This window comes from Hirundo rustica, chromosome 12, assembly GCF_015227805.2.
Source record: "Hirundo rustica isolate bHirRus1 chromosome 12, bHirRus1.pri.v3, whole genome shotgun sequence".
Lineage (NCBI taxonomy): Eukaryota > Metazoa > Chordata > Aves > Passeriformes > Hirundinidae > Hirundo > Hirundo rustica.
Genome location: NC_053461.1, coordinates 10,573,865 through 10,601,254, shown reverse-complemented (window position 1 = coordinate 10,601,254; position 27,390 = coordinate 10,573,865). Strand labels below are relative to the sequence as shown.

Sequence of the window (27,390 nt, the reverse complement as noted above, 5' to 3'; positions counted from 1 at the left end):
TGTCAATCAAGTTCCCCGGGAGATTTTGTGCTTGCTCTGTGGATATTTTTCTTTGAAGCTCAGTGGTAAAATGATAGGAGAATACACTTAACAGGTCTAAAATTGTCTTGGCAACGTTGTTACTTTTTAAAACCGCGTTCCTTCCCCTCTTATTTCTCACACCAAGACGCTGTCTTCTGACCACTCTCAGGGAAGCATCAGTTGCAAAGTAAAGACGTAAAATCACACCAAGTGAGCTGAAATTTAAAGCCTTGCCCTTACAGAGTGACGTTCAACAGTCATCGTGCACCCTTGACACGCAGCAGCTGCAGGGTTTCATTACCGCCACTTACAAAAACCTTCAACTCCTTTTGGTGCACCCTGCTTTGAGCCAGAAACACCATTTTATCTCTAAGAGCCCTTTAGCATAGCATGACATCTGAGAGACTTCAGCAGGATATAAGTTTGCTCTGGTACTGAGGTATGATTTAATATCCTCAATTGTTCTGGAAATTTGAGCTGCATGATTCAGGAGACTTGCATGAGTATGGTTACTCCAGTGCTTAATAAGATTTATGTGCTTAAATGTGATGGATGCTGTAATCACACTTCTAACACGCCGATTCAGAACGGGAGGGGGAGAAAAACCAAATCAATAGGAGTTTTGCTCTGCCGGAGCTGGAAGCAGGCTTTTGCACAGGAAGCCTGCAACAAGAGCCCTCGCAAATGCCAAAATGAGGAGGAAAAAAACCCCGCCAACCAACCCAGCAAAAAATACCCCGACGAACCCAAACGGAGGAAACGTCTTTCCGCAGCTCTTAATTGCAGCCTCCTGTTTACGCTGCCCACTTTGGAAGCCGTCACCCTTTCCCTACCATCCTCCACGGGCTCCGGGAGCGGCGCGGGGGGAGAGCGGCCGGGGCTCCGGGCCCGGGGCGCTGCCGTCCCCGGGGGCTGTCCCCCGAGCGAGGGTCGTCCTCGCAGGGAGTGCCCCCCGCCGTGGCCGGGGCGCACCGGGAGGGGGCTGAGGCTGCCGCCGGCGTGGCGGGGCGTGCGGCAGCCGCGGCGCGGGCGAGGCGCCGGGGCAGGACCGGCGACTGCCACTCACGGCGCCGCCCCCGCCTCCTCGGGCGGGGGCCGGGCTCGAACCCGCGGCCGCCGCGCAGGGCGGGCGCCGAGCCGCCCCCGCCGCGCCCAGATGTGGCGGGAGCCTCCCGCGCTCGCATCGCCCCGGCCGCGCCCGCGGGCCCGCGGGGACAGCCCCGGCACGGGCAGCGCACGGAGCCGGTAAGCGCCGCGCGGGGACGGGGCCGCGGTTCCTCCTCCCGCAGAGCGGGACTTTGTCTTCCTCCCTCCCCTCCCCGGCCGTGATTGGGGCCTCCCAGCCCCCAGATTTCCTCCGCTCCCCAGATGCTGGGGCAAGAAGAGGGCTGGTCCTTCCTGGGATAGTGTTACCTACCTCGGGGTGTTAGGGGTCCGTCCTGAAAATGAGAGCATCAGAGAACATCTGGCAGAGGTTAATCCAGATGAGGGCTGGCAGGAGGTGATGGGTGAAAGACTTGGGTCACTGCCTGGGCCAGCAGTGGGGCAGGGAGTATGAGTGATAGTTCCATCAAGAAATGAGATCTGATGGCAGCAAATGGGCTACTAGTTCGATTTTTGTATGTTTCTTTTTTTCTTGTAAGAAGCTGTGGGGTCATGGCAACTTCCCTGTAGGTAGATGAGTAACGTAGTGCATGCATGTCAACTAAGGCACAAAAGGAAGCAAGAGTATCCAGATTAGCACGAAGATCAAAGAATTGTCTTGTTATTGAGGAGTGGTGGACAGCTGTGCTAGGTAGTAAGCACAGTACACACCTGGATGCTAGTCCTTTGCTGGACTGTGGGATGCTGGGATGTAAGGAAGTCAGCTGCTCCCATTTCTTGACTAGGGGTCAGGTCCTGGGAAGGGTTGGATTCTGCTGGGCTCAGAAGTTCTTGTGACTCCCAGTGAGAGCTGGTGGGTCAAGAGTTCAAGCCATGTGTGGCACCTTCTGTGTTTTCTAGGCTTTCTCAGGGGAAGAGCCAGGATGCACAACAGGCGCTGCAGCATGAACACAGGCCTAGGAAGAGATGCAACTAGAGAAAGGGAGGTTGGTTTGACACTATACAAAGTTGAAGGTAAACTAAGTACTAGTATTTGGGCCGGCAGAGTATCTTGGGCTTGGGGAGTAGGTGGTAGTTTTCCTTCTGGTTAAGAGCACACAGCACCAAAGAATCTCCTGTCTCTCACCTACCTGATACTTCCTTTTCTTATCTCATTGTTTCTGACTTTGTTTTTCAGAAAAACTGTGATTCAAGAGAGCCACCATGAAAGGTGAGGAAGTTCGACAGAGGAGAAAAGAGGGCAGGTCTAGGAATGGAGAGCGATCCAGGCACAAAGGAAAGAGCAAGGGTAAACACAGAGAGAGCCGACTTGGCAGCCAGGAAGCAGAGGATGTCTCTCTGCATGCACAGCAGAAGCTGTTGGCTGAGGAGAAAGCGGCCGTGGCAAAGTCAAAGGAAGAGTCAGCAGTCTCAATTTGCCTGCAAGTGCTCCTGCCATACCTCCTAGCTGGGCTTGGCATGGTCTTGGCAGGCATGGTTTTGGATTATGTTCAGGTAAGGGAAACTCATCTGAAGTATCTAATATGGGATAAGTGGGGGCTTTTCTTCACAGGCAGAGGATTTGCTCTGGGAATGGCATAGTAAGGGAGAATTTGCAACAGTTTCCTATGCTGGCTTATCCCTCAACGTCAGCTGTTATGTACTCTGGAGCTCTCAAGAGACATGTGGTGCTTTTCTGGTGCCTTTCCTCGGGATAAAAAAGAGAACACGGTACTAAAGAGTACATGAAGGATGATTAAGAATGTGCAGTCCTGTGCAGAGATCTCTCCTTGGTCCTGGGAAGAGGGTGGGTGAGAGCAGCCTCATGGCTGGGGTGGCACAGTGCTTTCCTGCAGCAGATACACTGGTGGCATCACTCACAGATGTAGCTCAGGACAGTCCTGCACCCATTGCTTCCTTGCACAAGGCGTCAGCCAGCCCAGCACTGTTAACACTTCATACAAAAGCTCAGCCCTGCCTGTGCACCACATCCTTTTCTATGGCTTCACAGGAGATTACTTGAATTCTTTAAGTCCCATTTCTGATTCTGGTGGTCAGGATGAGACCTTTCATTCTGTGGTGCAGCAATACAGACCTTTAAGGCAATGATCAGCCCCTAATATTAGACAGTTTAAAGCTGCAGTTAATTTCCAGATTATAAATTGCCATGCCTTTGCACTCTGGGTTACTCTAACAGTGTGCATTTTTGTTAACCTTGTTATTTTACTAACTAGCTATGAGGTCAAACTACCCTGACCTATCTGATACAGTGACACAGAAACTACTGTGCTGACATTGACAACTTTCAAAAATGTTCCTTTGTCATTAACCCAGAGCTGATCTCCCCAAGCTAGAAGAGCTATAAAGGCTTAGGAGTGACCCAGTATCCTTAACTGACCTTAGCATCTACTTGGTACACAGCAGAATGTCTAGTCAGATCACAGAACACCAGGCAAATTCAGATCCCAGTGTCAAACTACTTTTTGTCTCCTTAGACATTATTCCCAAGAGTCTTGAACACTGAGCAACCACTTCTATTTTCATTTTTTAGACTTTTTAGAACTGCCTGTTCCTATAGATCTTTGACACTGAATGTATGTTTCTTCCTACTGTGAGTTATTAAAGTGTGAAACGAATTGCAGATGGGTTTATGATGTTGGAAGAGGACTTTTCCTTCAATGTTTCTTCCCTGAGAGTTTTTTTTTCCTGAGAGGAACTGAGCCACTAATATGAAGAGAATGTGAGGCAAACCTCATTCTCCTCTGAAACTGCAAAAGTTTGTTTTCTGTTTTTGCATATAAAGAGCTCACTAAAAACATCATATTAGTGCTTTAAGTATGGGAAATCAACCCATGCAACTCATGCAACATCTCATAGGGAATGTGGCTTTTGGCAGTTAGCACAGTGGCTGTTTGTGCATGACCATGGACTGCTTGAGCACATCTCATCAAGGACTTGCTGCTGCCTTCCTTCTGAGCCAGTGCTGGCCTTTGCCTGGCTCCTGCTCTTGTTTCTCTGGAACAGCAGTTGATCCCTGAGAGTACCTGGGCCTCAGGCACTTTCCATCTGCCTGCTTTCCATCTCTCCACAAAAGTTCTCTTCTCTGCCCTTTCCTAAAATGGGGAGGAGGAGAGCAAGATTAAAAACAAAAATACATTGGTTGATGTAACAGAGAGCTCACAGAGTCAGGAGTGGTAGTGCTTGAGCAACTGGGATGTGCAGCCCCTGAAGAGCATCATTCTCCTGTGAGCTCATGGCGTTGGAATAGTGCTGCCTGTTGCTAACGCTGCCACATTGTGAGAGCATTCACAGGCACCTGTCTCTTCTTTGCAGGGATGACAAGGTAGGTATGAAACTGTGCTCTCAGACACTTGCCATCTTTCTGTTCTGTTTTTCGTACTATGCCAGTAGATGGAGGACTTAGATCAGGGTCAGGACTCACCAAAGAGGCTGTTTCTGCTTTGACTCCTCCAGGACAGTGCTACTTGTTGACTAGTTGGCAACATGAGGGTAGAGTGTATCTGTGTGCCCAGAAGGGCAGCAGAGCACCTCCCCAGGTTTTGCCATCTTGAGCGGTATAGCTATGAGCTGGTGGGTTGGTTTTTTTTCAGTTTTTTCACTAGCTAGTTACAGTCTTTTCCCCACTATTGAGCAATGCTCGCTTTCTTCTCAAACCTGATGTATCTTTTCTGGACAGATGAGGTATATTTCTTTGTCAGGAAAATGTGATGCATCTCTCTGCTAATAAATATGGTGTGGCTCTTTATCAGAGGCTCCTTAAATGGATAATAAAATGACCCAGTGTACACACATGGTTCACCTGAACCAATTACCTCTCTGCATACTGATTTATTGGTTGAGGGCTTTTTATGGTGCTTGCTTAGAAGGAGAGAGATGGAGCGTGATAAACTTATAAACCCTGTCAGGCTGACAGTTTAGTACAGGATGTATTGGTGCTGTGTTTTTTAATGTCATATGAGTCATTTCGGCTCATTGATATTTCCTTTACATTAATGTTTCTGTCATCAATCCAGTTGGTTGATACAATGGCATATGGGACTAGGTAGGGATATTATTAGAACTTGAAAACCTATGTTTTTGTCCAGAAATTTTGTCCAGACATTGTCTTCTATTTCCTTGAAGCCTCTGTGAATGACTAACCAGAACTGGGCCTTCATACTGTCATTTCTTTCTTCCCAGCTGGTATAAAGAGGTTGGGTCATGTGCGGTTATTACAGGATTTTTATTAACCTGACTCTTCCAGATATTGTGGGACTTTTTTTTCCAGTTAGATTAGATGAAATGTACTCTCCTGTTAGCTTTCAGCTAACTGTACCATTGTTAGGTGGTGGACACACAGTACGCACCAAGGCAGCTGGGAGTGGAGAAGGTTTTAGGGGCTGTACCAAAATAACAGCCTAGAAAGCAGCGAAAGACAGAGCCTCCGCAGCTTGCGTTTGTTTTCCAGTCTGCCTTGCTTCCAAGGAGATCTGCTCTGTCACCTCAGTTTGTGTGAATTCACACCAAATAAACACTGTCTAAATGGCTGAGAGCTTCCTCAGTTCCCAATTTAGCTGCAGGCATGTCGTGTTCTCTCCAAGTCCCCCGCAATGCTGGGGACCCTGTCACAAGGACAGAGTCCACAAGCCATTAGCCTTTTTCTCTTTGCAGAGATTGTGAGGGAGGGGGTTGTTCCATCCTAAATGATGGTTTTTCAAGCTTTTTGACCCTCCGATTCAATTAGTTTGCCCAAATTAATTATTAGAAAGGAGCCCAAGCATAATACCATGACTCTTTCCCCTACACACTTGAATTTGAGCTGAAGCCTTTACAGAGCAGGATACAAATTTTTTGGCCATATGTAGCCATGGCGCAGCTCTGATTTATGACCTTGTATAAGCTGCTTAACCACGAAGCCTCTGGGGTGAGACCCCTCTCTCAAAAACAGTACCTTTCCCAGGAGCATGCAGGAGCAGTTTGTTTTACTTCAGAACAGGAAGGGTGACCAGCTCACAGCACGCCCTTTCTCTCCCTTGCCTGTCGTGCAGAGAGATTATGGAGCTACCTTAAATAAGCACTGGCTAGGACTCTTATCTTGGCCTTTGCAAACTAGCAGAAAGTTGAAGTGATGACAGCAGATAAGGGTGTTCGCTTTTGAAGCTTATTGGCTGGTTCTCTGAACTTTTTTTCCCCCTGAGAGCCAGTCATTCAAAGGTACAGCTGGCATAGCCCGATTGCTCTGTCCCGCGGAGACCATGGAGCGGACACAAGGGACCGGGGTCTAGCAGGGCAGATCTTGTGTCACCAGCCGGCTCAGCCGTGTCACCTGCCCGGGGATGAGACCTGCGTAATACCGTCAGCTGAGAGAAACGGGGGCTCCTGCTTTCCTTGACCTTTCTTCACCTTGGAGAAGTGCAGAATGGATCGTGGTTGGTAACTCCCCACCTCCTCGGCCTCGGGACAGTGAGGAAAGTTCAGCAGTGCTCGTGGTGGGAGCAAGGGAGCTGGGCTGGTTTGCAGCAGGCTTACACATTAAACCATCGTATCAAACGCGCGCCGCGCTCTGACAAGAAGTGTAACCCGAGGAGAAAGGACACCAGTGTGTTTGAGCACGCTGAGGGATTCTTGTATGACCTGTCACTCTTTCAGTGCTGTAGCCTAAGCAGGTCTTACTGGTTTTTACTGAAGTGGTGGGAGCTGAATGGGGTGTGGGCTCGTTTCTATTCGTCCACAGGCATCTCTACAATCTTCTCTTCTCTTTTTTAATTCCCCCCTGAATATAAATCAGAGAAATTGTGTCCATCGAGTTTGCTGCCACCTGGGCTCAACCCAGCTGAACCAATTTTGGAGGATACCATTACTGCAATCGTCTGGACGGGCTCCTAGGAGGAGAAGAAACTAAAGGAATTTGGCATCGTTGCTGTAGTTTGAGGAAAAACATTCCTTCTGACTTTGGAGAGAGCTGCAAGGAGAATCTGTGTGATGTCTTGATCTCCCTCCATTTTCCTGCTGAGCATGGGGTAGCAGTGTGTGACCATGGTGGTCACCCAGTTACAGCTGGAACTGTGCTTCCACGGCAAGAAGCTGAGAGGTTTCACCTGCAAGTTGACCAGGTCAGCCAGTGGATTTCTCCCAGAGACTTCATTCTCCATTGCCTCCCAGATTTTTGTGCCGTTCCTTCTGGCTGGCTTGGGAATGGTAGCTGCGGGCCTCTTGATGGATGTTGTTCAAGTAGGTACCTGTGATTAGGCAACTTGTAGTGAGAGGGTGGGCTAAGGCTCTGACCTTGAGTACTTGTGCTTGTTTGTTTTTAATGACTGTGGTCCTAGGAGCCAGTCAGCAGTATGGCTGTAGGCTTTTTCTGTGCTGGAGGGACACTATTCATCTCCTTTGGATCAGTAGCTGGGTTCCATGTAATGTGGGATACTGGTTTTCAGATGGCTGACTAACACTGTGCTGGGTGCGTTAGACTAGGTGCTCCCTTTTCTCTATCGAGCTGAGCAGTTTGGTAAAGACTCCTGTGAAGCAACTGGATCAGGCTGCAGCATATTCCCCTGTTGCATGATATCTTTTCTTTCCTTCAAAAATTGCTGATAAGGAGATCTAGGTCAGGGTTGTTATTAACTACCTGTTTTACTTAGAGGCAAGTTCATGCATTCAATTCTTTGCAAACTAATGTAATCTTTGTTCTAGAAAGCATTTAGATAACTGTGATGAGAGGAATGCCACCATAAAATGATTAGCATTGCCTACAAACTGAGTGCTTCTTGGGCAGCTTCTGAGATGGGTATAAATTTAGAATAGCTTCCAGCGACTGCCAGGGAGTGCTGCTGCATTTATACCATTGTGCCCACAACCAGGATCTATCCCATCCATCTTTCCTTTGTACCAGTGGCACAAATAGAAATGCAAAATTTGATCTAGTTTGGGCATCTCATGCCAGTGGATTTACAAATCAAAAGGCTGGCAGAGTTTCCCAAGGATATATCCTGCACTCTGAGCTCACTGGAGTACATTGGATTCTCTGGCATTAATACCACAGGAGGAGCTAAATATGGATACTTGAATGTTTGGAAAGACAATACCTTGCTTGTTTTTTTCTTGCTCTGGAAGAAACAAAGAAGGCAGAGAAGTCGAACTAAAGGGAACACAAGGAATATCCAAGAGGGGTTAACTGGAGTGGCACGGGCTGTTGCTGTGCTGTGTTTGTCATCTCCACCTTGTGCTGTGCTTAGGCACAGACCTGTCTTGCAGCATTACAGAAGTTCTCAAACTACCCAAGATGTTATGTTAATAATTAGCATTTGTCTCAAAGAAGGAGAAATATCTAGCACATACCCACACTGTACCTTGGAGTGAATAGGTCTTTGTCTAGAAGAAATCAATTCACTTGCTAGGAGCTGAGCTGTGTTCAAAAATGTAACTTTCCAAACAGATGGGAAACACAAGCCATGTATGTGTACATTGCACCTGTCCTTTAAATAACAATGAGCAATCCAGTGACCCCTAGAAATGGGGTCAGGTGTAAACCACAACCACAGGAAGTGTATATTTTGGTGAACTATGTTGAAATAGAAACCATCAGTCCATGGGTTCAGCTCCCAGAGGAGGGAGCCCAGTTTTTAGCTGTGCATTGAGAGTCACAACTGGCACAGGAGCGATGTTAGTGAGGTGAGCTGCCATGGTATCAACAACCCCATAGCTACAAACAAAACCAGTACCTGGGAAAATGCAGAGATCTTAGCCTTTAAAGGTTTTCAATACTCTTTTGTGCTTCTTTGTCACTGACACTAAGTTTGTTTTCTTGAGGCCAGGTACCATAAGACTCATATTGCCAGTCATGAGGGCTCACATACCAAAACTACAGGTTTTTCAAGTCCAGGAGTCTGTGATTTGCCCACTTTCTAGTGGTTCTTCTGGCTAAGGAGTGTTTTGCCCTATTTCTAGTGACTGCAAAACATTATTAGGAAACTCTGTGTCTGCCTTGGACAGGGAGATATATGGGCAGCTTAAGGATGGTATCTAGAGCATAGATAATACTAAGTTTAATCCTGCTGCCCTTCTTTTATTACATACAAAATATCTCGAAATAACTTGGTTCTGTGTTGTGAGTCCAGCTGATGCTGTCTTTTGCAGGGCTCATATTTCTGTAAAGAGAACAAAGCATAAATTGCTCATTCGTATCCTTTCAAACTTCTTGGGATTTTATCAGTTTCTGATCTGCTCTGGGATGAAACCAAGAACTGTACATATTACTGTTTAAAAAGAAAATCAACAGAAGAGATTTATCCAGCCCTGTTGACTCTAAGGCTCACACCTGGGTCTCTCATGCTGTAGGAAAAGGATGCCCAAAGAAGTAGATGTTTGCCATTTTCTCTTCCTGTGTGTGCAGGTGATGCAGGCTCTCTGCAGGGCTGATAGCATGGCACAGGTTTTCTTCCTCCTGGGCATTTCTGCCTCTGCTCCAGTGATCCTTGGTCCACTGGTCCCTCTGGATTTTGGGCTGGCTGGTGTTGCTGGAGATCTTGCAGGGCCCTGCCAGTATTTGGCTCGCTTTTTTACAGTAAGGTGAAGAATCATATTGAAGGTGGATAATCAGATTTCAAACCAGAGAATTGAGGAGGAAAGCTTCCCTTTCATTTTCCCTTTCCATGCCACTGGAGTGGGACACAGTCCAAATAAAAGTCACAGATATAAGATATCTCCGTCTTTTGTTGACAAAAGCCCATGCGATGATTAGCTTTGAAAAGGATTTTGAATTGCATTTTGTACTCTAGGATATTTTGATCTTTCTGTTGACTTGTTCAGAGCAATTGAAAACCTCTGAGGCTTCTGAGCTGCTGCCATAGGAGATGGATGTCCTGGGGAGGTAACAGGATGTGGTAGGGTCTGTGAGGACAGTGTGAGGAGCTCCAGCAGGGCTGCACTGAAGCTGGGGGGCTGGCTCAGAGCACCCACGATAACCTCTCTTCATCTGAGGCACCCCACAAGCAGACCCAGCTGCTATGGGTAGAACAGGGTGTTAACCAAGCTTCTTCAGAGCTAAATTTTAGGGTTGGAGCTCCATTATGAAAATGTGAAGTGGAAAAGAGTCTCTTTCTGGCTCTGTGTCCCGCTGTGTGGGATTGCAATGCTGCATGGAATGCTTTTCTTCTTTCTAGGCCAGTTTTCATCTCAAAGGGCAGAGACATTTCCTAGGCGTTGTCCAGGTGCCTTCATTCAGGTAGTTCCTTGCCTGCATGGCTCCACGTTGCCCCACTCCTCCAGCTGTTAGTTCTGCAAGTTGATGGCACAGGTATCATCTGTTTATTCTGTATTTCTGCAGTCACTAACACAATGGAGTCCTGGCTGTTGTGGTATAAATCACTATAAATCTGTCCTTAGGCTCTCAGTGAGTCACTAATGAGACTCAAATAGAGGCAATTAAGTCAGCTTTTTTTATTAGTACAGTTGTGTGATTATTAATTGTTCAGAGCTTTCAGGTGTAATTATATGTAAGGCAGAGTCCCAAAAAATCATGCCTCATATGCTGAAACTTCTGTTCTGATGGCTTGAGACCTGTAAAATCTATTATGTCACAAGGATTGTAGCTTACCTAGATATACTAAAGTCATGTTTCCCAAGGGTGGCGTGCACAGAAAATACAAGCAGTTGCTTTCTATTTATGTCTTTTTCTGTGCAAAATGTGCAAGGTCTTAAGTATGAATTTCTGCATGTCTCTGTGCTTTAAATGATTGGGGGATTTTACATTGTGACTATGAAGTCTGTTTTCTCTCTTTCTTTTGAAGGTGTCAGAGATGTGTTTGGATCTTTATTCTTAATTAAAGAGAGAGGAGAGGGGGGGATATGAATCTTTTAAAGAGATGTCTACCCCTAGCTTTTCTCAGGGATTTAAGTTCCATGTTAACAAATTTAAACAAAACTGTAGTGTGTCAAATAAAGGGACAATTTTTGTATTGTTGGTTGTTTATGCCACAGTGACATACCTTGAACATTTTGAAATGTGCCTGTTTCCAGGTCACCACTGCCAGGAAAAGTGCCTTTTTATATTTGTAATAACATTCTGCTATTATCTGCACTTCTGTTGCCTTGCACCACATGCTCAGGACTGGCTCAGCCCCAATTTCATTCATCCTGACTTAGAAGGAAGCTGTGAGGTCTTCCCAGCAGACAGACACCACCACCTTCCCACAGCTTCCTGCAGCTTCCCAAGGCACAGCCAGAAAAAACCACCGAGCTGTTACACCCTGTATATATTTCCTAACAGGCTGGCAGCTGAATGTGTCACCATTTGTTGAGTCTGTCCAACTGCCTGGATAGTCAGGTTTATAGAATTCCAGTGGATGTGAAAAAGGTGGTTAGGGATGTGCTGTTAGTTTTGTCCTCTAGTGCCAAAATTCAGGACCACCATGGGTACTAGCCAGTGACAAATTGGAAACAATGAGCAAATTGATCCTTTACGTCATGTGCAACTAAACTCCGGAAATTTTCGCCACAGGATGGCACATGGGTTGGAGGGGGGAGTTTGGATGAGGATCTGAAAGAGAAAGCCTTTCAACACTGGTGAGTGTGAAGAAGATCCCCACCAGCTCAGTACCCTGTGGCAGATAGTCATAGCCTGGAAAATACACAGGAGAATTATCACATTTACTTGTCATTTTGTAGATTCTTGTTTTATACACCTGAATTGGATTATTGGCAGAGCTAAGGATGGGTTAGATGGACCTTTGATCTGACTCGTTGCAGACACCCTTCTTTCCTTGTATTCCACTCTTAGATGTTGGGCTCGTTACTTTTCGTCCAGGCTCAGTGGCCCCATTCTGTGATTTCATCCTGATTTAAATGATTTAAACCTCTCTGGTTACAGCAGGACTTTGCCAACACCCTTGAATGCACAGAGGCGGAATGAACTCTATTCCAAGGCACTGTATGGTACAAAAATTAGAGAAGACATGTCAGTCAACAAAGTTTCTTACGTTTTCAGATTGTCACTAGTGTTGCAGCTGATTCAACAGCTTTGTACAGTTTAGCTTCAGAGGAGCAACAACACTTAAGATACTGGCCCAGCAGTTTGGCTTATGAGATATCTTAATTCAAAACCTTTTTCCAGCTGCACCAAGAATGTACTTGGTACCAGGAAGATTTAGGAACTGCCTGTGGAGAATAGATGCAAAAATCTCATTCCTTCCCACCACGAGTCTTAGATGCTTGACTAGAAGTTTGGTAACAAAAGACAGACATAACTTCTTGTTGTGAGATCATTTTCCAGATCTTTGGTTTTGTTCTTATGAGTCTGGGTAGCAATAGAGGTTCCTGTATCTAGTGTCAGTGCAAAGGATGGAGAACATGCTGTATTTCATTTGGTTTGTGAACCTTAATTACTTTTAACGTTGGTCTTGGCTGATGCTAAAGGCAGATTTTAATTTGTGGGTTTCCAAAATCTTCTGTTGCCTCTAGAAAGAAAGATCCTTCCCCATTAGGGTAGTGCTTTGCTGTGTTGAGATGAGAAAGAGTACTACGAGCTGAAAATTCCTTCCTTAACCCCCAGAATGCAAAACATGAAATGCATCAGGGCAGCATTTGCCCCTATGTACACATGATACCTGGAGGTGGTGAGACAAGAACCTGCTGCCCTGGGGTGCAACAGCATTGGACTGGTCAGCATCACAAACTGAGGTCATTGCCTTTGTTTCCTTCCAGCACTGGGATGTGTTTCGGACAATTACCGAAGTGTTTATCCTGGTTCCTGCCTTGGTTGGCCTGAAGGGTAATCTGGAGATGACACTGGCATCCAGGCTCTCCACTGCTGTGAGTATTAACAAGCTGGTGGGGGGTGTTGGGAAGGGGGTGAATAGCAGGAAACATCAGGAGATTCTTCATTTATATAATCACACTGTGTATGAGAGATGCCCTTTTCTGCTAAGTAGAAACTAGTGGGGTGTGAGCATTAAAATAATGTGTTTGCCCTCATTTTTTAACTGGAACAGAGAATTTTCATCTGCACTTTGAAGGTGAATTAATCCCTGGGTGGCCACTTGCTGATAATTTGGGGCCCTGTGACACATGAAGGAGACAAAGCCAGGGCTCCACAGCTGTCAGCTTCAGTACAGGATTGCTTTTCTGTGGGTATTGATCCTTCAGGGCTTCCCGGCAATCCTACCTTGGGGGAAGCAGACACAGGCTTCTTGGAACCTGCAGCAGCTTTTGCTACTCTGTATTTGATCTCTTCTATCTCCCTGAAACAATATTGTTTACTTTGGCCTTTTTTTTTTATTATGCCTCAGGAGAAACTGTGGCTTACCAGAGAAATTTAGAGGGAACAAAAGATGAAAAATTGTTTCATTTGTTCAGCTTTTTGTCTGTGTGGGCTGTGGTGGATATGCCCACTCCACCTTTAGCTGCGTGCCCTGCAACACCTCTGCATGACCAGTGTGAGCCTCTGATACCGCTGGGGACACTGGGCTGGTGGAAAAGTGTCAAGAAGGAAGTGCAGGGAAGGCTGGGAGATGGTGACCTGCATTTGCCTCCCTCTGACAGCCCCTTTCCCCCAGGGACCCGGTAAAACTGCTTTCAGCAGCCACCTGTACCACAGAAACAGCTTTTCAGGGTATCTCTCTTGACTCCTAGGCTAACACTGGACAGATGGATGATGCCCAGAAGCAGTGGAAAATGGCCACCTGCAATTTAGCCCTTATCCAGGTGAGTCACTTCAGCTGGGAGATGAAAAACTCCCTTTTCTCTTGTTATGCTGCAGACCAGCAGCATCTGTTTCAGCAGTGCTGAATGCAGAGCAGGTGATTTGCGGCAGGTATCCCCAACACAGCCGAGCAGAGCCAGCACTTGACCTCCAATAAAGCTCTGTGTGGCCCCAGAGCTTGTAGTTTAGCTGTAAAACACATCTAGACATTCATTGCCTTTGTGGACAAACTGAACTAATAAAACTCCTTTTGCAGCAGGAACTATGGCACAGTCCCTGTTTCACAGCAGCCTCTGGATAAAGCCTGTCATTTACTGGCAGTGTTTGGGAATCAGCCTTGGGCAGGAGGGGAGAGAGATGGGAGATATTGCCTCTTGTACTCCTTCTGCTTGTTAAAATCCAGGAACCAGCTTAGAGTTTGCACATGGCAAGACCACAGGGCTGGAAACATGTGTCTGTGTGCTTTCCCTTATGTCCCTCCACAGCTCCAACTTTCCTAGGAGTGCTGTGCTGATGGGGAGTCTGTTTTTGTGTTGACCAGGGCTATTCCTTTGCCGACGGACTAGGTGCTCTTTGCTGAAATGTTGTCTGCCCTTTGCAGGCCCCCAGAGTTTTTCTCCAAACTTTGTCAGGATTTATTCTTTGATCTAGTGGAGCCTTGCAGGGATGCTGTTTAAATACTCAAATAATCAGCATCTGTGCCAGACTTTTCCCTCCAAGCTGTGTGGCAGTACTGCAGTTGTGTGGAGCCAGGGCTGCCTGGGAGCAGATGTGGGTGAGTGCTCACGAGCTGTCCTTTGGTCCCCAGGTCCAGGCCACTGTGGTGGGACTTCTGGCTGCTGTTGCTGCTGTGATCCTGGGAGCCATCTCCAAGGGCTCTGTGGAGCTGAGCCAGGCTGCTGTGCTGTGCGCCAGCAGCGTGACCACGGCCTTCATAGCTGCACTTTCCCTTGGTGAGTGGTTCTGGTTCTTCAGATCAAACAGCACTCATGTGGGGAATGAGCTGTCCCTTCTACCAGGGAGGCCCTGCTGGCATCCCTCTGGTCTGGCAGAGGGAGGATGCATGCAGGGAGCTGTGTCTGCTGCTTTCATCCTCTCTGCATCCTGCCTTTGCTCTTCTTCCCCCATGATCTATTCAGTGGGCCCTCAGCATCCACAGGCAGCAATTAAAATATCCTTTACCTGACAGGTGAAAAATGCCCCATGCTGTGCATGGGTGTAAAAACACCCCCACACTCCGTGTCTCTTGGGTGTCACATGTGCCATCTACACTGGTCCTTTCCCCAGGGAGGGTGAAATAATGTCACCCAAGGAATGGAGGGTCTATTAGCAGACATATCCAGACCATGCTCGAGATGGACTTGGGTCACCCCACACCCTGAGCAGAGTTGTGGCCAGCCCTGTAATTTGCCTGCTGTGAGCTGAGAACCAGGCAGTCCTCTCCCCTGGCTCTTCCTCTTCCAGGGGAACGTGATGGGCTGGACAGGAGGAGCTGGGCCTGAAGATCTCCAGTTTGTAGGTCTGCCATAGGAGGGCAGCATGATACCTGAACAGAGAAGCTGGCACGAAGGATACTGCAAGTTTTCTAAATGAAAGGGACAAGTTAGAACAAGTGCATATGCTGAAGCTGGAGTCAAAGGGCGATTGTAGATGCCTTTGGTGAAAAGTGTGGGATGAGGCAGTTATTAAAAAACAGCAGCTCAGCTTTCATTACTCTGCCCTACAATCTCCCTGCTTGGTGTGGTACAGAGAGGCTTTGCTGCTGTACTGTCTCAGGTTTGCTCTGACATTAATTCTTTCCCTGGACACAGTCACAGGCAGCCTGTGTGTGGGTGTGCATGACGGGAAGCTGCTGTTTTTATGGCCAGGGAGGGAAGCAGCATGAACTGTGCTGTGGGGAGGGAGTGTGGGTGTCAGGGAGCGCTGCTGTGGAAATGTCATGTTAGGTGAGGATGGTGAGGATGTGCTTTTGTACAAGGGATATTGTATCAGGGAAGATGCACATGTGGCATTTCTTGGCACAGAACCAATGCTTCTGTGCATGCTCAGCTTTGGAGAGGCTGTGTAGACAGGCACAGAGAGGTTGTGAGCTGGAGGGAATCACCATTTCTTGGGCTTCCTTTAGTGCAGCCTGTCAGCCACAGAAGGACTTTGAAGGGATGTCTTATGTCTTGTCTCAAGGCTGCCTTTGCTACTTAGCAGTGGAGCCTGGCCAGGCAGAGCTTATTCCAGGTGCTTCTTCCACAGGCCTGTGAGAGATCTGATAGCTGAGGGATTCCCACATGTTCATCAGGGTTTGGGGTTTGTGCTCCTAAACTTACTTGGGCGAGCAAAACTTCCCTTCTCCCCAGCCATGCTGAAAAGCAGCGCAGTATTCCAGGTGCACCTCAGAGGACATGGGAAGAGATGTGGGCCACCACCATAACCCCTTGACTCTGGAGCTGCTCACAGCATCCATATCCACCCAGTGCAAATTAAAGCAGCCCCAAAGACTGTGGGACATGAGGGCTCAGTCTGATGGCAGGGCTGAAGGGCTACTGCCGGCTACTGTAAGGAAGCTCATTGCTCCTTGGTGATTCAAACTTTGAGAAATTTCAGCCTGATATGGAAAATATCTTTGTGCTATGGAATCCAGAGGGGGGGATGGCACCAGGAGGCTGCTGCATGCCTTCTGTGTGCTTATCTATGAGTGTGCTTCGTGCCTGGTCCTGCTTCAAGGCAAGCAAAGATTAGGCTGCTCAGGAGGGGAGCTGCTACATTTGGGCTGCCTGCTGGTATCTCCTTTGATCCCTGGAATTTGCTTGTGTGCCTCTGGGCCCTTGGTGCAGTTTATAAGGACAGAGTCATGCACTTCAGGTTGGTGAAAACAAGAGGACAAATTCCTGGGGGTGTCCAATCTCCAGCTGCATGGTGCTGTTGTGGTTAATGTGCTTCTTGCGTCTCAGACCCCCACGTCCCTCTGGGAGCCAGAAAAGCAGTTCTGGGGTAAAACACCACAGGATGCATTCTCTAATGCCTGCTCTGTGTCTTCTCTAGGTCTGGTGATGATTGGTGTGATCATCGGAGCCAGGAAAGTTGGGATCAATCCAGACAATGTCGCCACACCCATAGCAGCAAGCCTTGGAGATTTGATAACCCTTTCCCTCCTTGCAGGAATCAGCAGTACACTCTTCAAATACATAGGTACAGTGTTCAGCAGGGGATTGCAGGGGGCTGGTGAAATTATTGCAGGCTGGTTCAGCATTTCTGGCATGTTTCAGAATGGAGGCTGTCATGCCACTGGGGTAGAAAAATGACCAAAGACGCTTTTTCCAGACTCTCTTTTAGTAACAAACTGAAAGGCAAAACCTAATAAACACAACTGGAATTCGTCGAAGAAACGACTGATATGTATTGTGCAGCTTTGGAACAGAAGGCTGACATATGTGACACTGACTCTGTTCCTCAATCTGTCACTAGGCAAGCAAAACAACTTCCTGTTCATGGGCAATAACAGGTCCTTCTTCACAGGGCATTTTCAGGGTTTTGGCACTAGTAAAATGCTCTTGTATCCTCTGACTTGGAGAGTCATGGATGAACAAGATACTCAATTGGAGGGAAGTACTCTACAGTGTTTTGTGCCTTCAGGACTTTGAGCAGGAGCTGTGGTCTGGGGTTAGCTGTGCTGCTGGTTGCCAAAGACTTGGGCCCCGATGACCCTCAGAAGCTCAAAATATTGGTGATATGTGTCTGTTGCTTTTAATGTGTTAGGCTACTTACTGTGAGCCTAAGCTAGACCAGAAATGGGAAAATAAAAAGATCCAGCAAACTCAGTACCATTTGAAACCCAAACTGTAGCTTCAGACTGAGCAGAAGCAGTGAGGCAGCTGTTCTCAGTTTGCATAACTCATTCCATGTGCAAGCACAAGTGAGGGAAGGAAGGAGCACACACTGCAGGGAGAGGCCTATGAATCACTTCCATCCAGTCCTCCTTGAGCTTCAGAGGTGCACTTTTTTTTTTTAATAGGATTTTTCCGTGATGCCATCGCACCTGTCTCTGTAAAACTAATCTGTCTTTCAGTTGCTATGCTTCAGATAATATCTCCCAGGGAGCACAGGGCAGAACAACATGATAACCTCTATGGCTGTGACCAGAGAGCATTTCTGGGGTTGCCAGCATAGTTTAAAGAGCCTGTCTTGAGATGGAAAAATAGTCAGCACACAGACACTAAGTCATTGGGAGCATGAAGTGAAGCAGGTAGGAGGATGGCACTGCTGATGGTGCTTGAACAAATCCATTTCCCTGCCCAGTGTGTAATAAGGTACAGGTCACACTCTAAAAACTTCTGGGTCCTACCAGAATGTATATATATCCTTCAGAAATACTCATGAGTCTGTAAAGTTTGAAGTACTGTATGCCACCTGATGCAGCATCTTCTCCTTCTGCAGAATATCCTCTTGCCAGAGAAGATTCTCAATTTATTTATTTTTTTTTTTAATTGCCTCTGGTCCTTCTCAGTCCTGCATAAAGGAGATACAAATTGTACCAAAGGATTTGAGCTTGCTTATGGGCTGCCTGTGAGAGAATGTGGCAGAACTGGAACGTGGAGCCTGACAACCACTCATCCAACCAGGAGTCTTTCTGTGGGCTCTAATAAGGTTTGATCAACTCCAGTGCTCTGTGTCTGCATTATTTAAGAAGGAATTAATTGCTCAAAACAACATGTAGTGTGGGTAAGAGACCCAGTACAGCAGCTAAGTCTGTCATACAACCTACCTGTCCTGGATGACTCCAGGGGTTAAAGTGCACTTTAACTCCCCAGAAGGAGTTGCATTTCAGTGCCCACTGAAGCCACTCATGAAGAATTGCACCTCTTCGTGTAAGCCTTTCATTCACAAAAGATGCCCTGACATCAGTGCTGTCGCATCCAGGTAGCCCAAGATCCTGGCAATGGTGTTTTTCAAAATGCATACTTTGAGCTGCTTCATCTCCCAGATTACCTGCAAAGTCGGCATTACATCCCTCTGCCTTTGGCCCCAGCTCAAAGACCAGATTTCTTGAAGAAGCATTTTTGTATCAAAAGGGTTGGCATCAGCCCCATTGCTCGAAGGTGTTTCTCATGCTTCTGAGTCATGTTTATTTTCTTTAAGTGCTGCACGTCTACTTAGTTTTTAATTCTTTTGCTTCCAAAGATGGCTCCAAGGCTATGCCTCTGCTGAATGGAAAAAGCACCTAATGGAAACACATGCAAGCTAGCACAAAAGAAACCCGAGATCTTAACTGGCTTATATATGCCAGAGAACATTTGTTCCTATAGAGCAGACCAGCTGCTCAGCAATTCTGCTAGCTTGCCTCCTAAAGTACTTCTTACCTCTTGTTTTAGGTGAAGGTGTGAGGTGTCTGCCCTAAGTGGGATACAGTTTCTACACAGGAGTTTCCTCCTTGCCCTGCTGTTTTATTTGTACCCTGAAGCCAGAAATTTTGTAACTTTTTGTCTTTCTTAGTTGGAAATGGAATTGGAGAGTTGTTCCTCTTCAAATATTGACTTGATTTGAATCCTGCTGATTTTCAAACAGCATCCTCTAGCAGTGAATTTCAGGGATTAATTACGGATTTCTGTGGTGGAATGAGGTGGTTTTGTGGGGACTATCATGCTTCATGTGATTTTTCTTCTAACATAACTCAGTTGGAGCAAGAGTCCTGCTGCCTTTCTTCCTATCTTTCTGCAATATGAATTTGGCGACCAGTGAAGCTACAGATATTTAATTCAAGATTTCTTCTCCTTGCCAGATGTGAAGTACCTTTCTCCTCTGATCTGTGCTGTCTTCATTATCATGATCCCTCTCTGGGTTGCTATTGCCAAGCAAAGTCCTTCCCTGGCCGAAGTCCTGAAATCGGGATGGCAGCCGGTTATTGTTGCCATGAGCATCAGCAGGTAAAGGAGGCACCGCTGCCAGCCCAGCCCTCTATGCACACTGCAGAGACACCCTGGGCTCACTTAGAAGGCCATCAAAGGTGACACTGGGAGGGACAGCAGAGGGGTAGTGGCCCAGAGCTTCTCAGCCATCAGTGACTCTCCAAAAGGCTGCAAGACAGCAGATAAGAAGCCCCCAAAGGACTGGAAAAAGCAAATCATTCTAAGTCTCGCTTGCACATCCAGGCACCACATGGGTAAAAACCAGGTAACTGAAAGCACAGATGATGATCATCACAAATTGTCAGGCTTCAACCTCATTCTTATCCAGCTGAGGATACACAATATAAGAGAAAATACTGATAAATGTAGAGCCAGGTAGTTAATTCCTCCTGCGCTACATCTTTCACAGCCAGCTGAGACCTGGAAGAGAATTTTTTAAAACTACTAAAGCCAGTAGAGAAGTGTAACAACACTTTGTGGGAGGATGATAAAGCTTTCCTAACTATTTCCAGTTTTGCTTGGGGGTAGGCAAGGAAGTTCTCCTGAATTCATTATGCCATTAACAAAATCTGTAATGTCTTCTGTTGGTGAAAACTGAGCTGTAAAAGGAGTACATGGTGAACAGCCCAGCCCTGGCAATGAGGAGGATGCAGTAACCCATGTCAGTGTGCTATTTTTGCAGTGTAGGAATTGCCCTGGGAAAAGATTGATCCACTGTAATTTCCTGTCCTTTTCTTAACAGCATTGGCGGGCTCATCCTGGACAAAACTGTAACTGACCCAAAATTTGAAGGCATGGCAGTTTTCACACCTGTGATTAATGGTAGGTTGGGCATGGGGGTACTATATACAGGCTTTTATTTATACCTCCCCTTCCTCCCAAGGGTTCTGGTATCCACTGTTACCCCTACACAGAGATCAGTGTTCAAATCCCTGCTCCCATCATGAGTGGAAGTGAAGTTACTGGTCCCCATCACATTCCTGCTTACGTTTTGAAGTCTCTCTGGAGCAAAATAGTAGCGAGGACGAAGCATCTCTGAGAGCTACATTGACACTTTTCATAATATCAAACCTACTGGGATGTCACAATAAATCCATTTTCCCTTGTTTTCTTCCTTCCACTCAGTAATGTGTGCTGTGCAATCATCTCCTATACAGATTGTTGATGAATATTAATATAATAAGATTATATATGTGTATGTATCTAAAAGATTATATGTATGGATTGGATATAATTGTTTATATATATGTATTTTATAATTTTGTGCATATTTATATTTATATTTATTTATATTCACAGTAGTTTTATACATACACCTATCAGTAAGATCCACTAGCTTATTTTTCTGCTGCTATATCATTCTTGTAGCACAGGCCCATTCCAAGGGAAACCCAGTTTCCCAGGGCCTCACCCCACTCTCAAAACATATTGTCCTTTGCAGTGCCAGAGGCTGTCACCCAGCTGCCACCTTCCTGGATCTGCATAGTGACTACCCCCTTGCTGACCCTTTCCAGCACGGTTAGTCAAGGAGCCTGCTTGGGAAAGTCGACAGCCATTTATTTAGTTGAGCAATAATAGCCCCAGACATGGCTCTGTGGGGACAGGTGACCCGTTTGGCAGAGCTGGTGCTGGAGTTATGTACTGCTCTGTGTCTTTGCACAGGCAGCTCTTCACTTTGGATGTGCTAAGCATGGCAGTGCATGGCTCAGACAGATCCTATCTTGAGCGACAGTGAGACAGTCTGAGTATTTTCACTTTGATTCCCATCTGGAAAATCTCACATTTAATGATGATTTCTTATCCAAGGAAGGGAAAACATGAGAAGCCTGTAGCATCTGGCTTATCATTATCTTTTCTGTGGCATTTCCACCCTGAAAATACTTAGGGTGGTGGAAATTTGCTCCACAGACCATTATCCCTCTATTTTCTACTGGAAAGCGTAGCTGCTTTTTCGTGTTTGCTACAATTAATCAGTCTGGAAGGAATTCATTTACTTTAATTAGCTAACATATTTTGATTCTAATTCATTCTCATGATTCCTTCTCACTTAACAAGTGTGTTAGCTGCCCTCAGACAGACATATAAACACTTGCTGTGATGTTTTGTTGTTTTTTAAACAATAATGGTTCTCTGAGTGAGTAAATCCAAGAAGTGGCCATAAGCTGTGTTTGCACTGCTTTCCCCAGGTGTTGCTCACAGACTGTGTCAAACTAGGTGCAATTACATCATTTTCAGAGGCCACGTGGCTTTTACATCCAGTGCTGGGGAGAAAGGGAAAATGTTTCCAGTCAGCAATCAGAAGAATACAATTACTGAAGCTTTCCAGCTTTTTAGGAGCTGTTCCTGCAAAGTGAATAGTTCAGCACCACTAGGGATGCAGGGATCAGGTTTTCTCTTTCTCTCACTGCTGCTCTCAGGGAATGCAGATTACTCACCTTAGGCTAGATTTTGGATTTATGTTTCCTGCTGTGCTGAAGGTAGGTTACAGGTTTTCTGTGTTTTGTCCTCACAGGTGTTGGAGGGAATCTGGTTGCCATCCAAGCCAGCCGAATTTCTACATTCCTGCACTTCTGGAGCATGCCTGGAGTTTTGCCATACAAGATGAGGCAGAATTGGCCCAACCCATGCACCACATTCTTCTCATCAGGTAGACCCTGAACCCTTGGTGTCCGTGTCCCAAGGGCTGTCATACAGATAGCTCCTTTCCCAAGCCTGGTTGGTGAAGGGCTAGGTGGGTTTCAGAGGCAGGACTTTCCCCTTCCACAGAGAATGCTCAGATCAGAGAGGAAGCATCTTTGCAGTGGGCAGCGTGAAAAAAGGCTTATTGCATATTTGCTCACTGGCATGCAAAGAAGTGGCCTTCAGGGAGCACTAAAGAAAGTAATTGAAAAAGAATCTTAGATTTGATCTAACAGCAAGTCATTTTAATGGCCAGCCTAGAATCCTCAACAATGGACAGAGCAGTGAATAGACCATAATCTTGCTGAAAATCAGCAATTCCTCCATATTCAGCACTGGAAATACTTGAACATCAGCAGAACTCAATTTTGGGTCTGTTGTCTTTATAGAGTTCCTCTTGATTTTCTCTGTTAGGTTGAGAGTTAGTGCTAGATCAAGCTAGAAACTGGGGAAATCTCTTGCAGTGAGGCAGAACAGAAGTTGTGGGAGGCAGAGAGCAGCTGAGAGGAGTGTCTGCAAGAATCAGAGTGGATCAGCACAGAGCACAAAGCCTTTGGCATGAAGTTTCAGTGTTAGACAAAGCTGCTGTGCTGATCCTGCAGATGCTTCCTACATCTGTGTGATCTAGAGAGGGCATTAGCAATGGGGTTGGTGGGAGGGGGCAGCCCCAGGTTTATGCATTAAAATGCACACTGTGTCCTGTCCTCCCCTCACTCACCCTCTCCAGCTGCTGTTACCCCTGTTTCTGTCTCTGTGCTCTGCAGGGGTGAATTCCAAGTCAGCTCGGGTCCTGTTCCTCCTGGTTATCCCAGGGCACCTCGTGTTCCTCTACACCATCCATCTGCTGCAGGGGGGCCACACATCCCTGTCCTTCACCTTTGTGATGTTCTATCTGGCTGCTGCTTTGCTGCAGGTAAAACCCAAACTCTCATCCAAAAGGAATCTGTCAGATAACGTAAAACCAGCATTCTCCAGGTTAAAAAGGAGCCACAGTAAAACATTCAGCAGCAGCCTCTGTTTCCTGTCATTTTGGGCATGCTTCTACCAAGAATCATGTACGTTCTGTAGGTCCAGTAATACTTCACCCAAATTGCCAGGATCTAGTTTCCCACATGAGCACAACTTTGCTTTAGGGTGAGTGAGGGATCAGGCGTGAGAGGAGGAAGAAGTTCTCAACATCCACTGAGCTGCAGTAAGTGTGCAGACAACTTGGCAAGGAAGGTCTTGTTTTAAAATGTTCACTCCTTGAGTCTCTAAGCTCCAAGTATTTCCAGGCTGCCACTAGTCACCCCATCAAGGGGCAAGTGAGGAGCAGTGGACTCCAGCCAGCAGGTTTCCCCACCCATTTTAGAAACCACTGTCACGTATTATGGTGTCCACCCAGTGAATCTCTCTGGGCAGGGCCATGCAGGTAAAAAACAAAGGGAAGGTCCAAGCCCTGAGCAGTTCATTTTCAAAAGTAAAAGTTCCTGGTGGGCAATGGGCAAATCATTGATTTGTCCCGCTTGTTCCCTTTTGCTGTTTTTCCTGCCCTGTAAACTTTGTTTTTCTCATTCAGAAACGCATGTGGCTGTTGCCTGAACTCACAGAGGCTGTGACTTCACTTGCCCGTTTAAATCAGTGATTCATTAATTTGCATGATGAGGTGGCTGACTCTCACTTTGCCTTACAAGCAGCCTTGTGTCTGAGGGTGAATTCCTTGTGTGTGTAAACAATCAGTTTTTCTCGACCTTTGCACAACCCTAAGCCCAGCAGCACAGCCACGGTTGTAAAGGAAAATATTTATTCTACTCTTTATGCATCGAGGTAACTCCTTGACCAAAGCCAAGCATGAAAATGCAAAGAATAATGACAGCATAAAGAGCAGCATCCCAGCAATACCACTGACCCCGAAAGATTGCCATGGAGGCCAGTGGAGGAGAATACACTCAGCCTGGCCCTTTTTTCCCCCTCTGTTACACTTTATAAAGAAAGACAGAAAGAAAGAGGGTTGGGGGGAAAGTTTGGGTCAGTTGGAGGAAGCCCAAGATCAGAGGCCCAGAAAACATGACCTCACAGGGGTAATTGAATGGACTGGGGTTAACTAGTTCAAAGTAGAGAGGCTTGAGAAAAATCTGGTTAACAGCCTTTAAACTACCAAATTTCTGTAGGGAGGGACAGAATAACATAGTGTGGTCACTAGGGAAGGAAGCATGAAATCATGGATTTCAAATGGAAAAAGGCAGAATTATTTTAGGCCTTGGGAAAACAAAAACAGGGGAAAAAAAGCCGTGGGGCTGATTGCTTAGAGTGTGGCATCTCCATCTCTGAGGGTTGTTTAGGACAAGTTAAACAAATTTTCCATCAGGAAAGATGTGCATGTATTTGATCCTGAATTGGGGAAGACGAATGATCTATGTGGAACTCTCGAGTTTCCAGCCAGCTTTAGTTTCTGTGATTCTGTTATTTAATTTACTTCCCCCACCTCTCCTCCTCCCTTTCTCACAACCCAGCTTGCAGTTTTCACCTTCAAAAATGCTGCCTCAGGCTTTGGTTACTGATGTGCTGTGGTCTCCCATGGAGGGACCACCTATGTGGGGAGCAAATTCTCTCTTCCCTTCTTAATTCAATTAACTAGACAATTTTTAATCTTTAACCAAAGTATTTTTTCCTCCATCTGTTTATCAGAATTGGGGATGAAATAAGAATGAAAAGAAACTACAACAAAGATTTTTAAACTGTTGAGACGAAAAAAAAAAAGATTTTTTTGTTTTTTTTATAACATGTCAGTTCTGCTTGGGATAGCTTTGATGCAAAAACTGCCTCAAACTCCAGTTGTCCACTGAGACTTTTAGGAAAAACAAAGTAGACATGATCTGAATTTCTAATGGAAAAAAGAAGGATGAAGAGAAAAACGTCTGGCTACAAACTTGTCCTTTGGAGTTGCCTGCATATTCACAGGAATCCTTCATCTGGTGGAGTGAGTGGGAGCGCTCACTCAAGGCATGGCAATAGGAACTGTACCTTTGGGAGATGCTTTTGGGGAGGCCAGGCTCTGGTTTGGGCGGGCAGTGCTGGTGAGCAATTCAAGCAGGGTCTCCATGCTTGTGGCTGGCAGCAGAGGCTGGGGCACTGTCGGTTATGTGATGCCAAAGGGTGGGAGCCAGCTACACCCATCCCATCCCATCCCATCCCATCCCATCCCATCCCATCCCATCCCATCCCATCCCATCCCATCCCACTGAGGAACCTCAGCTCTCTGAGGAAGGTGTGAAGGCTCAGTGATCCCTGTTAGCTGTGGTACCCTGGCCATGGCCACATCACTTTGGCTTTGAGCCGAGGGTTTGTTGTTGCCTTCCCGCTGCCTCACAGCAGGGCCTGTTCTGCCTCTCTCAGGTGGGGATCCTGCTCTACGTGGCTGACCTGATTGTGCGCCTGATGTGGAGGAAGGCTCTGGACCCAGATAATTTCTCCATCCCCTACCTCACTGCCCTGGGTGATCTCCTGGGTACTGGATTCCTGGCCATCTGCTTCCGCCTCGTTTGGCTCATCCACGGCACAGAAATGAACCTGGGGAACTGAGAGTCCCTGTGCTGCTCTCATCCCTCGTGCGACACGGTGCTTTCCTCTGAGACACCGGGAACCTGGTGATCAGCGTTGGGTGACCCGGCTGGGCCTCCCCTGCCACCCTGCCACCCCACCTGCCCTCCCTATCGTGCCTTAAAGCCAGGCTCACCCTCCCCAAGGACTCAGCACCCACAAACCTGTGTCCTTGCAAGTGAGCAAGACGGTTTTAAGAAGCACCCGCTGCTCACACCTGGACCTGGCAAACAAGGCAGGAAGGAGCATTTGGGCCATGGCCTCTATCCCCAGCCCTGACACAGCCCTGAGGCTGCTCCAAAGCCTGCTGAGGTCACTGCGTCTGATCCTGCAAGGGGATGTTGCAGCCCCTCCATCAGCCTCTGACTTTCCATCGAGGAAAATCCTTTATTCAGCCCACTTTTCTCCTGCTGAATCCCTGGAGTAGCAGGGCAACCAGGTCTTTAAACTTGTCTCCTCTCCTTCGCTCAGAGGCTCAGGATCTGAGGCAGTGAGTTGCTGGCTCGTGCCCAGTGGAAGGTTATCTAGGGATACTGCCTACCTGCCCTGACAGCATTGCTGGTGTCTGACCAAAAAGCTGGTTAGATTGCATTTTGGGGGCAGGAAGGTTTGTTTTTATGGTTTATGAAATGTCCAGTAGTTAAAATGTTTATAGAAACACATAAATAAAGTGGGATTAAAAAAAAAAAAAAAAATCTGTAAATCTACAGCAAATCCACGGGTTGCTTTTTTCTTGTCACAGCTCTGCCTGTTTCTAGTTCTAACTTGTCAGGTAGAACTTGTTTTTTTCTCATCCATTCAGCATTGGACAACACAATTTTGATAGGGTTTCAGGAAAATCAGTGTTTCCTAACCAAGAACTTTTTGCCACCCACATATTTCAGGATGGAATTAAAGCCTCTCCCACAGTCAGCATCCTCTCATTAACAATTGCCCTGGAATGAGTCCAGAAGCTGCCTGTGTTGGTCTGGGTGACAGTCAGGCACAAGGCTGTGGCCAGTGACTCCTCAGGTCCTTGCTCCAGGGTGACAATCTGGTGCTACCAGGGACATATCAAGGAGGCTTTTGGGGCTGAAAGCAGCCAATTCTCACTGAAATTGAAGAAGCAGTAGAGTCCTCTAGATAATAAGATGCCGAAGAGTCAGGAACTGAGAACACGGATCAAACCTTTGAAAAATGTCACTAGGCCTCACCGTTATTAATTATCTATCTTCTTGCTGGAGAAGGGAAAAGTCAAGTTCAAGTCCCCCAGTCTGCTGGCAGACAGATGCCTTATTCAAGGACCTGCCAGCTCTAAAACACTTGAATCTCAGCTGTGTTGAATGCCTGCTGGCCTTGGGTGTGTCCTTGCTCCCAGTTCTGCTCTGGTGTCCCAGAGCCACTGCAAAGCTGAGGCCCCTGCGTGGGTTCAACACGCAGCTGAAGGTCCCTAAC

General features: G+C 46.7%; 1 protein-coding gene across 4 annotated transcripts; it reads left to right on the top strand.

The window, feature by feature from the left end:
• Positions 1–359: 359 nt before the first annotated feature.
• On the top strand, positions 360–26,649 carry SLC41A3 (solute carrier family 41 member 3). 4 transcript variants are annotated; one of them, XM_040076252.2, is made up of 11 exons: positions 360–460; positions 2,303–2,619; positions 12,805–12,912; positions 13,732–13,803; positions 14,610–14,754; positions 16,838–16,984; positions 19,572–19,716; positions 20,441–20,520; positions 22,211–22,345; positions 23,142–23,290; positions 25,753–26,649. In XM_040076252.2, the coding sequence occupies exons 2-11, from the start codon at positions 2,329–2,331 to the stop codon at positions 25,936–25,938; spliced, it is 1,458 nt and encodes a 485-aa protein (XP_039932186.1). In that variant the 5' UTR covers positions 360–460; positions 2,303–2,328; the 3' UTR covers positions 25,939–26,649. The 4 variants fall into 4 exon arrangements, with proteins under 4 accessions (XP_039932186.1, XP_039932187.1, XP_058278219.1 ...); XM_040076253.2 differs by lacking the exons at positions 360–460; positions 2,303–2,619 and adding exons at positions 6,127–6,533; positions 6,893–7,335 and having other exon boundaries at positions 25,753–26,648; XM_058422236.1 differs by lacking the exons at positions 360–460; positions 2,303–2,619 and adding an exon at positions 6,127–7,335 and having other exon boundaries at positions 25,753–26,648.
• The last annotated feature ends 741 nt before the right edge of the window (positions 26,650–27,390 follow it).

Excerpts from the sequence above, each read along its gene's own strand:
- SLC41A3 (XM_040076252.2), top strand. The coding sequence starts at position 2,329 with ATGAAAGGTGAGGAAGTTCGACAGAGGAGAAAAGAGGGCAGGTCTAGG. Across the intron at positions 2,620-12,804 it reads TGGTTTTGGATTATGTTCAG|CACTGGGATGTGTTTCGGAC; the intron begins GTAAGGGAAACT and ends GTTTCCTTCCAG. Across the intron at positions 22,346-23,141 it reads CACCACATTCTTCTCATCAG|GGGTGAATTCCAAGTCAGCT; the intron begins GTAGACCCTGAA and ends TGTGCTCTGCAG.